This window comes from Sinocyclocheilus grahami, unplaced genomic scaffold, assembly GCF_001515645.1.
Source record: "Sinocyclocheilus grahami isolate Dianchi unplaced genomic scaffold, SAMN03320097.WGS_v1.1 scaffold723.1, whole genome shotgun sequence".
Classification (NCBI taxonomy): Eukaryota; Metazoa; Chordata; class Actinopteri; order Cypriniformes; family Cyprinidae; genus Sinocyclocheilus; species Sinocyclocheilus grahami.
Window position 1 is genome coordinate 433,572 of NW_015505902.1, and position 11,294 is coordinate 444,865.

The 11,294-nt window shown below is 39.5% G+C and overlaps 1 protein-coding gene across 1 annotated transcript in view; it reads left to right on the plus strand.

Annotated features, from left to right (window-relative positions):
- The first annotated feature begins 7,420 nt into the window (after nt 1–7,420).
- LOC107560391 (TOX high mobility group box family member 3-like) overlaps nt 7,421–11,294 on the plus strand; it is an 85,991-nt gene continuing 82,117 nt past the window's right edge. Inside the window, exon 1 of the mRNA XM_016244555.1 lies at nt 7,421–7,534. Coding sequence (XP_016100041.1) covers nt 7,421–7,534 — 114 coding nt within the window. The remainder of the gene's footprint in view (nt 7,535–11,294) is intronic.

The following is an 11,294-nucleotide window of genomic DNA, read 5'->3' on the forward strand; positions in this document are numbered from 1 at the left end:
TGTGTGTGTGTGTATAAAGAGAGACAGTGAGTATATGTGAGAAAGATTTGACTCATACATGCCACAGGACTGCTGCTGTTCTTCTCTTCTACTGTCCCTCATCTGCAGTAGAAAATGAAAGTGTGATGAAATGTAATATCATCCCCCTTGGGTAACTCAAGGGAGACAAGCAAGCAGAACACAATATATATAATGGATATTACTGCAGTTCAGCGCACACACACACACAGCACAGGATGCTCCAAAATAAACAGTTGCTTGCATGCAAACACAAACACCAGCCGACACATGGACACACTGTGTAACTGTCAGAGCAAGATTAACATTAACCGCAGTTACCTTTTTTCTGTTATGTCCATGAAGCGCACACACACACACAGCACAGGATGCTCCAAAATAAACAGTTGCTTGCATGCAAACACAAACAGATACACACACACACACACACTGTGTAACTGTCAGAGCAAGATTAACATTAACCGCAGTTACCTTTTTTCTGTTATGTCCATGAAATTCACTTATATTTACCATCAGTCTCATTTTCCATCTTCCTAATGGACTTCAATAACAAGCCTTGAACTTCAGAGCCTCTGAAAGTACTGCGCACAGCCATGACAAACCCAAATCACTGGATGACATCTATTATTCATTATCTAAGCCATGTAGAAATAAATTGCTTTTCTTCCAGCCAAGGTTGACTGGGAGAGATGAGGGAGGGGGGTTGGCGGTGTGGAGGGAGAGAAAGAAAGAGCAGACGAGGAAGAAAAATTGTGTGAGTGCGCACGTGTGTTTGTGTGTACATTGTACTGAGGACACATTGGATCTGTCAGGGTCTTTTGTTATAATGTCTAGCTATATCTGTAAAAGTAGGGTGACCATACGTGCCATTTTCCCAGGACGCGTCCTGGCCATGATTTCTATATTGCCTAAAATATCTAGGTTTTGGCTTTGTTTGCGTGTGCAGTCCGATCGGTGTATGACATCAAAATACCATACAGACGGTTCCTTATGCTTTCTAAATGCTCTTGAGGTATTTAGATATCATACACCGATCATTCTGCACACGCAAACAAAGCCAAAACCTAGATATTTTAGGCAATATAGAAATCCTGACTAGGACGCGTCCTGGGAAAGTGGCACGTATGGTCACCCTATGTAAAAGGCTCTTAGCACTAGTGCTAGCAATATTTCTCTGTTCAAATGAGAGCTTATGTGTGTGTGTGTGTGTTTGTGATTCTTTAACAGAGATATGATGAATGCTTTCAGTGTGACCTACTAGTGGATACTAAAAAAGAACAAACACTCAAAAACTACTCATCTGAATATATGTGTACCGTTCTGACATTTCTCATTATTTGCATATACCTCAAGCATATTTCACTGCTCACTTTTATTTATGAAAATATGACATTTTTACATAATATATTTATTACATATATTAATGGTGATCATTAAAAAATGCTTGAGGTATTGTGTATATACCCATCTTTTAATGATCACTCTTAATATGAAAGTATTATATATTACATATAAAATTGTATTTATAAAGCAATACAGTATATGCATATATACTGTGTGTATATATATATATATATAGGCTATATTTTAGTACAATAATATGAATTATCATTATAAGCATAAGTTTACATATTTATACATATTATATACAGTGTATATATATACCTCAAGCATCTTTTGATGCTGACTATTAATATGAATATGTAAATGCACTATTGTCCATTGTCAGGTGATGGGTGTCCTAGTCTTTTCTTGCACCTCACGGCTATAAATAAAGGCTCATGATTATGAATTTGCTAATGTATTTAAACAGATGGTAGCACACCTACACTGCATTACTCAGCTGCTCTTTTGTTCTCTTAAATATTTATAGTACACACACTGCTGGTCAGGATCATCTCAACAGCTATGATATAATAAAGTGAGATGAAACTTTGTACCTTGGTGTTAAACACGTTTTGAAGTTATACATGCTAATGATGATTGATGAAATAATGTTGTATGTTTGCACGTACGTTTCATTGAAGTGGTAATTGGTAATTATGAAAAATATAAAGAAATCCAAGTTTCTGGATATATACACAAACACTCCTACACACTGTAAGTACATCACAGCTTTTATAATAATGTGTTAATTAATAACAAGACTATCTAGTCCAACACAATTGCTACAACTCACTTGTGAATATTTCCACATCTCTGATTTGTCTGTGAACAAATGTGTTTGTGAAGGAGTGTGTGTGTGTGTGTGTGTCTGCTCCTGCCTCCCTCATGTTATAGGTTCCTATGGATACAGCTTTTGACAGGCTCTTGTCAAATGCTTAGTTCGATACTCTGTGTCCACAGAGAGCAGTTTCTTTGATCACAGTTCAGAGCCAAGGGATCTTCAAAATCAGGGCAAGGAGGGACGATACTTTGAAGACACAAGTAAAGAGAAAAATCCATTGGTTGACACCGTTTGGAATGTCTTTTACTGTGCATCCCCTTAAGTACTATATCCATAATGAATATGTTCACAGATAAAATAATCATGTTAAAATGACTTTTGACAAGATTGTGAAACCTTGACAAGATTGAATCAGTAAGTTATGATTCAATCAAACATTGTGCTCTTAATGTAAAATCCTGTATAATCATTCCACTATGCATGTATGGTTGTTAACATTTATATGGGCACTTAGATGTTCAGTTGGAATGCAAAAAGTAAAAAGCTCAAAAAAAGATCTAAATTAAAAAAATAGTTCATTACTCCTAAGACTTTCCTTTAAAACATGCGGGAGTGAGAGAGAGTAAAGATAGTTCTATTATATGATGTCTACGACATGGCTGGCTGAGTTGTTTGATTATTGATTGTTCTCATACATGAGCATTGACGAAGAAGTAAATTAAATGGCTTCCCAATCAATTATATTTTCAGTAAACTCTAAAGGAATTGCCAATTGGATCTTGATGCCTTTCTGTGGCCAGATGAGATTTAGTGTGTGAGCCAATCAAAATCAATAAAGCCAAGCTGCAGTTAACCCTTTAATGACCAGCAAAGCTTGCTTTAAGACTAACAATGAGTTTAGAGGATCTTTCCTTATGCTCCAGTATATCAAAACTAAGATGACATTATCCATCAATACAAGCATTCATTTGTTTTTCTGCAAAATTACGTTTGCATGCTGTAAGTCCTTACTAAATTAATTCTATTTAAACTTAATATTTGAATGCCTGCCTTTTAAATAAGATATTTCACATGCACCTATAAAAACCAACCTCATTAACACTCTTTACTGATTTTTTTCTTCGCCTTACAGGTCAGACTTTGCTTTGGTTCCAGTAACAAGATCAATAGCAATTGTTGAAGTAAAATAAACGTCTAACCTCAAAAAGAGCTCAGACATGAATATAAAGGGCATGTGAAGAATATAACTTGACAGATTTGATAGGCAGATGCTTTGATTAAAATATCAAAACACCACCCACAAACAGAATGGAAAAAAGATGAAAAACAAAAAGGAGAGAGAGAGAGAGCACCTGCAAACATCATTGGCACTGGTGATCCGTGAATCCAGTGGCTCTCATTAGAGTTCATCACAGACTGGCATCACTTCTCTCTGTTCTGCAGAATGTGGCTAGAGGCGTTTTAAAATGCTTTGAAGAAAAAAACTGCTTCCTGTTCTTATAATCTCATCTGTTTCAATTAACTACATTATGACTGTTTTATCAGAACATTTTCTTCGAACCTACATCAGCGTAAAATACATGAAAATAAATGTTCATTCTACATTTAGTTCAGTAGGCAGTTCCGTGTTTAGGACAATATCCATCAGATTGTTTGATTGAGGTGTGTTGCTTATCTGTAATCCACAAGGAAAAGTGAAGATGTTACTTTTTTTTTGGACCTTTAGCAAGTTCCATTTGGATGATGCTATATGACTTGGTAGCCTGCATATTATAATATAAGTGGGTTGTAGGATGTTCTACTGTAATAAGATAAAAGCTATTTATAGATATCCATTGTAATAACCATTAGCACCATTAAATATTAATGATTCAGTTTTTTATACTTATTTTTATACTTAAACAAAGAACATGATTTAGATTATTAGTAATTTAAATAATTCATGTTTCATGTCACATCTGACCTCATCTTCTGACAGGGCAGACATCTGGTAATGTAATTCAGATACACTTGCTTGAGCTTAGTCCAATCTTCCATTAAATCTCCTCATAATGACAGGACGGGATATTATTTGTGAAGAATTTTCCTGTGTGGGTGTATGCAGTGTGAATGTCTCAAAAGAACATAAGAAAATCATCAGTGGATTTGAATTTTCTTGATATTATCAAGCAAGACCCCTGCTCTGGGGTTTTTCATTAGATTAGATTCAATGTTATTGTCATTGTGTAGAGTACAAGTACACAGCCAATTGCAAAAAGAAATATATTAAATATTAATAACAGACAGTACTATCTTGTATTTTCTGGTTCAGTGTTGTTATGATGCAGTATTATTATTCCATTCATATACCAGTAATTCAAAAAGTGGCTGTTTTATTAAATTAATGATTCAATTCTACATATAGCCTATATGTGCACACTACATACTTATCTAGAGTGAAGATACTACATGTTGCAAAGAGTTGGTTCATGACCAAAGGCATAGTTCACCCTGAAATGATAATAAAAAAACAGTCATTATTAATTCAAGTGATAATTTGAGAAAATAAATAATTTTACTGTGAAATAACCCATTTAAGGTCTGACATGAGCTTTCTTTACATACTCATTATACAAAACATTTCATGAAGGAGCTCTGGTTTAAAATGGAAACAGCTCAATAAGTCTAGAAGTAAAGCCAGTTGTCAAAGTCTATAATGTGTCCTTTCACATGTGATGAATGTTATATGGTTGGACTCCATTCAAGTGAATTGCTGACCACACAATTGAGTTAAAATGGCAGTTTGGACCAATAGATCTACAGAGTCTTTGTTATGGGCCTCATTGTGTGGTGCTGACCTGTAGGTTGTATGAAGAAAGCCATCCCACATCCTGGTTAAAGCCTCATTAGAGTTAAGACCAGCTGGGTAAGCGGGTGGGACACTGTTCTTAAATCCTTTTACCCACAACTCCTACACAAGCCTCTAACCGCTGAGAAATTGTGTGGTCACTTAAAACGCTGGCCTTTTGTACACTATTTTCTCACACCCAGGTCATTATTGAAGAGGTCAAACAAAGTCATCAGCTCACTGGTTTACTGTGAAATGATTACCATCTCAAATTAAAGTTGTTAAATGGCATTTAAATGTTATGTGTTCAATGAGACATGGAAATAAGTCAGCCATTGGCCATTATATTTAGCTTCATATGCGTTGTGCTTTTAATGATCAACAATATGATGTATTTGACTGACAACATGCTTTTAATATATTGTATACTTTATATATACAGGTTCAGCATTTCAATCTTTGCTTTTTAAAAGCAGTTTACAACTTTTTATCAAAAGATAATTTAAGAATTGTTTATGCAAAAATATAATAGCCCCATACTTTTTGTCGCCTGTGATTGTGTTAAACTCACTTGCAGTGTAGACAGCTTTGCTGATTATAATTATAGCAATCTAGCTAGTTTTGTCGCATTGCTCGCTTGCTGTATAGACACGGTGTAAGTCATGACATAAAGTACATCATATCTCCAACAGGAACCACATGGCATTTTTAGACATTCATGAATAGAGGCAAGACTGTATAATGGTGTTAATTTTTGTTCGGCACTACAGCAGAGCAAGACATCATTTGCACTGTGTCTTTAAACAACAAACGCATGCCATTGCTGCAAGCTGTATAACATATGTTGCATATAAAAGTACATTTCTGATTGGATTACATTCCCTCTCTCTATTTGGTAGAGTTTTATAGAAACCTCTGGCAATGCAGTGGTCCATCAGTTACAGTCAGTTTCTTTGGATATACAGCAGAGTGCCAACTGCCCTAACTGTAGTGCTTGGTTTCAAGTTTAATATGCTGAAATAAACTTCAGATATTCTCGGCTCAGCAGACATTCTGCTGAGTTTATCATCAGTAAAGATGCATCATGCAACTCTAACAGCTGCGGTGGTTAGGAAGAAGTGTTTTTTTTCTTTTTCTGTCACTGCTCTAGTGAAATTAATTCATTAGAGGCTGCAGGTGAAAGTTGCAATAAGCAAAAACATAGCACAATTATCTTGGACTGTAATATTTTATGATATTAATATGATGTTAATATAAAATGACACTTAAATTTGTTTTTGGCCTTTGGGAAGAGACACAAACCATATCTTTCTTACGGATAAATCTGAACCAATGAATTTAAAACAGTAATACGTAAATATAAAAAAATGTAACGCTTTACAAACAGGTTAAGTACCTTAGTTAAAGGAATAGTTCCCCCCAAAATGAAAATTTCCCCATGATTCCATCCTAGGTGTATATGACTTTCTTCTTTTAGATAAATACAATCTGAGTTACATTAAAGGGGTGGTCAACCGGCTATTTTGGAAGGCTTGATTGTGTTTATGGGGTGTACTGTAGCATGTGTTTTATGCTACGTTTTTAAAAAATCACATTATTTTTCACATATTTTACCTTTATTCTACACCTCTTTTCTGTTCTCCTAAAGCGCTCTGTTGAGTTCCTGGTTTTCTGAAGCCCCCCCTCCTTAGAAATACACAATGGGCTCAGATTGGTCAGCTGGCCCGGTGTGTTGTGATTCGCTAACTGCCTAGTGCGTGTTGTCTGGCAACGTTACGCCCCTTACCATAACAGGGAGTTGCATGTGCTCCAGTGTATTATAAACAAGGCTGTCAATCGATTACATTTTTTTAATCACATCCTTTTTCTGTGATTAAGCGCAATTAATCACACACTTCATGAAATTAAGCATTGACCATTTATCTTGTTTCAAATTTTTTTGTCATAATTTGCTATAGCCAGCAAAGTAAACCAAAAGATTGAAGGGTGATTCTCAAAAATCTAGATTTTCTGCAAGCTTTTTTCAAGATAAATTTAGATATCTTTCCAAAAAAGGACACTTAGAAACTCCAAAAGGACACCAATGAACCAAATGATATAAGGAACCCATATAAGCACATGAAAGAAGAAAAAAAAAATCTGTATTTTATAGTATGTGTGCAGTGCAACAGCAAAAAACTTTTACATTTTAGAGAAGCCAAGTTGTGATACCGAACAGGACCACATGGAGATGCCAAAAAACCTAAACCTAAACCAATCGCCTGCTGACTGCATATATCTACTACTGTACACAGATCCATTCCGTATAACTAAACACAGCAACATAATGTCAGGGATGGTAAAGGAAGAGGAATCAGTTGCAGGGGTAACAAGGATTTTATTGAGATTCAACACAAACAGGAACGACGATGCCACTGTCCGAGAGGGTAATCTGGGGAGATCCCAACCAGGTCCGGGGAAGAGAAAGTCAGGTCAACAGCAGGTCTCTAGGAAAAGGGGGTTTCCAGAGCAAATGTCCACAAGTAACAGTCCACGAGCAATGAGACAGTCCAGCTCTCCAAGTAATTCCAAGGGCCAGAGAGTGGCGATGGTGGGAGGGGGAGGGAGAGGGAGAGGAACTCCAGCAGCCAGGGCAGATGGGGCTGTAGAGGGGAAGAGAAAGAACGAACACAAAACTAAATGGCTGGAGCCAAAACTAGGAACTAGAAAGAACTGGGCTGGATCAAAAGAAAACCCCTAATCTCAAAAGTAAAATAAAAGCTAAGGCAACTAGGCAAGACAAAACAGGATAACAGTCAACAGCGACAAAAGCCAGGTTAACTCAGCAGAGCAGAGATTTCGATCTGGCACAGGACAGAAAACAAGAGGAGAATATAAGGGTGACTACTGATTAGAAACAGGTGTACCCCTAACGAGATAAGATAACGAGATGGGCAGGGTAACAATAGACAATAGAGCACATGGCAACATAATTACCAACTGACAGCCATGTGCTCCAGACAGACCAGGACAACATAAACAAACCCAGATCAGACCGGCGCCTTGACACATAAACATGACAAATCAAAACATTTGTGAATGTGTGTGGAAACAACGTGGATGTACGGAAATGTCTGTGCCTGTGCATAAATACAATGTGCGATCAGTGCGTCAAGAGCACTCATACACGCATTATTATAACGGACTCACTCGTCTTTACCTTGATTGCAGTCTTCATCTATCAAAACTTTACTAGCGAGACTGGTTATCCAGTCGAGAAAACGTAGTTTGTGTCTCATCTGGCCATACAGCGGTGGGATGTGTTGACAATCCGTTCAGTTTGTACTTCACACAAGGTCGTGACATGTGAGGTCTCGCGCTGTTCAGAGACAATCACAGAATATGAAAGAGCTTGTGTTTCAAAGTGAAACACACTGGAATTAATTATTCACTTAAAATGCAACGCAAGTCTCTGTTCTCTCTGCAATCTCTGATGTAATCAGCCTGGTGTCCTTTATATTAGCGTTGTTTGAATGCATTCGCTTACTGGATCATTGGACTGAAAACTTTTCTGGAGTTTAGCGGCTTAAAATGATCTAATCGCAAGCAGAGAAGCAAAATTGGGTTAAAGGATTAGAATAGAAATTGTGCTTTAGTAATTTTGCGTTAAATTATTTTTTACGCGTTAAGGATTGTAAAATTAATCGCATGCGTTAATGCATTAACGATGACAGCCCTAATTGTAAACAATATTGCCTTATCAATTTGAATCTGAATCAGACCCAAAGCTTCATATATGCACAAAATATCCATGCTTTTCATGTAATCATTATAACAAATGCTACAGTCCACGAAGGGATTATTTGATTACAGACTATGGATCTAAATGATCGCTATTGACTGTATAGCACCGTTAGTTTTGTCTTGTGTAGCGAAATATCTGTCGCCAGACCTACGAGCCCATTACAAAGACTAACCATATTGCATGCCTGTAGCTAAACAAGCATATGGGTAAATGCTACATAAAAGCTCTAATCAAATAATTGTTTACACTGATCACATAAAACGCCAACAAACACCAACATATAAAGTTTGCTGATGGGATTAGTCAGTTAACAGTTAACGCTGGAGATTACGGTTTATAATGTTTTAAATATGGATATTTTTCTTACACAAATGCATCAATTCACTTCAGGAGGCCTTTATTAACCTTTATTAAGTGTGGAGCACTTTTTATGATGGATGGATGCACTTTATGTGAGCTCAGCTTTACAGAAACTCACTGATCAGATCACAGAGACAGAGCAACAACACCCGGACTCTGTTTTAATCATTCTCGGGGACTTTAATAAAGCAGATCTTTCCCGTGAACTGCCAAAATACAGACAGCATGTTACATGTCCCACCAGAGACAGTAATATACTGGACCATTGTTACTCCACAATAAATGATGCCAATCGCTCGGGCCCCAGAGCAGCTGTAGAACTCTCTAACCACTGCCTGGTTCATCTTATACTGACTTACAGGCATAAACTTAAATCTGCTAAACCTCTGGTAAAGTCTGTAAAGAGATGGACCAACGAAACAGAGCAGGCATTACAAGCCTGTTTCGACTGCACTGATTGGAGTGTTTTTGAAGCTGCCACCAACGATTTGGACGAGCTCACGGAATCTGTAGCATCATATATCAGTGTCTGTGAAGACATGTGCATCCCTACCAAGACTCATTTAACATTCAACAATGACAAACCATTACAGCAAAACTTCGTCATCTTCGTCAGGCCAAAGAGGACACCTACAAAAGGGGGGACATAGTCTTGTACAATCAGGCCAGAAACACACTGAATAAGGAGATTAGAGTGGCCAAGAGGAACTATGCTAAAAAGCTAGAACACCAGTTCCCCTTCAGGAACTGCCTCTGCGTGACCGCGTTCTGAAGCACGTGTCAAATCAGCCCAATGGAGTAGCGAGACGTCACGGGGGGGCTGCGAGGCAGTGGTCCCGCTGTTGCCAAGGCACGGAGTAGACTGTTGTCGTGGGGATCGCAGGTGGATTTAGCAGAGGGATCCGAGATGGGCTCATCCTTTTCTCTGTCCTCACCGGCTAGATCCGCGGCTCTCTCTCAGTGTTCGGAAGCCCGCGCTGCGGTTTCTTCCCACCCCCCCAGAGAGAGAGAGCCAGACGCTTCATCTATCTTCCTCCAAGGAGGTGGATGTGTTGAGTGTCGAGACAGAGGAGACTGTGGACTCGCCACCACAGTCTCTCGCGTATGAGGTGTGATTTGTGCAGTAACCAAAATATAATATAATTTGGCCAGCCAAGAAACAGGACGCTCGTCCTAAAAGTAATTAGACGAGCGTTTCCTGAATCCAGATCACAGCCTTCACGACGGGGGCCTTCCGTTTTTCCCCGATCTCCATGCTGAGGTGTCAAGATCGTGGGAGAAACCATACTTATCCCGTATTTACAGCCCCACAGTCTCGAATTAGTCAAAAGAACATCGTGGGGCTGAATGATAAGGGATATGGAGCGATGCCAGTGGTGGAGCAGACGCTTGCGAGCTATCTCTCCCCATCCTCAGCATTGTCCCTGAAGGCCCCGAAGCTTCCCACCAGGCCCGTTAGGCTTACATTGAGTCTGGTTGGGAAAGCTTATATGGCGGCAGGTCAGGCTGGCGCATGTTTGCACACCATGGCGGTGTTACAAGCATACCAGGCTGACCTGCTCAGTGGTGGGGCTGCTGAGCGGGAGCAGCCCAAGCCGTCAAGCTCCTCATATCGCCAGTCTCAAAAACAGAGCGTTGCAACCCGCACCCCTCCACGGAAGATCGGGGGTCGGGGCGACGCTCTCAGTCGGGGTCTTCTAGACCGAAAACGGATCTGCGGACCGTTATTTTGTCTAAGAGGACCTCGGCTAAACGGTCCTACCATTGTCAGGTCCCTGAGGGCAGCCCACCTGGGGAGGAAAGGATAACACCTCAGTATACGGTGCCCAATCCTCCTCAGTGCCCTCACAGAGGTTCATTGATACCCCTGCCACCCTTGGTGTTTCAGGGCTCAGTGAACTCCGACGAGCGGAAATCCCAGCTGCCGCCCGGCAAAAGTACGGCACGGGAGAGCTCGCCCCCTCAAGTGAAGAGGCTACATCAGTCAGGTCGGTTGTTCCCTCAATGCCCTCACGGAGGTTCATTGATACCCCCACCACCTCAGTGCTTCAGGGCTCAGTGAGCTCCAACAAGTGAAATTCCCAGCTGCCGCCCGGCGACGGTACGGCACGGGAGAGCTCGCCCCCTCGAGTGAGGGT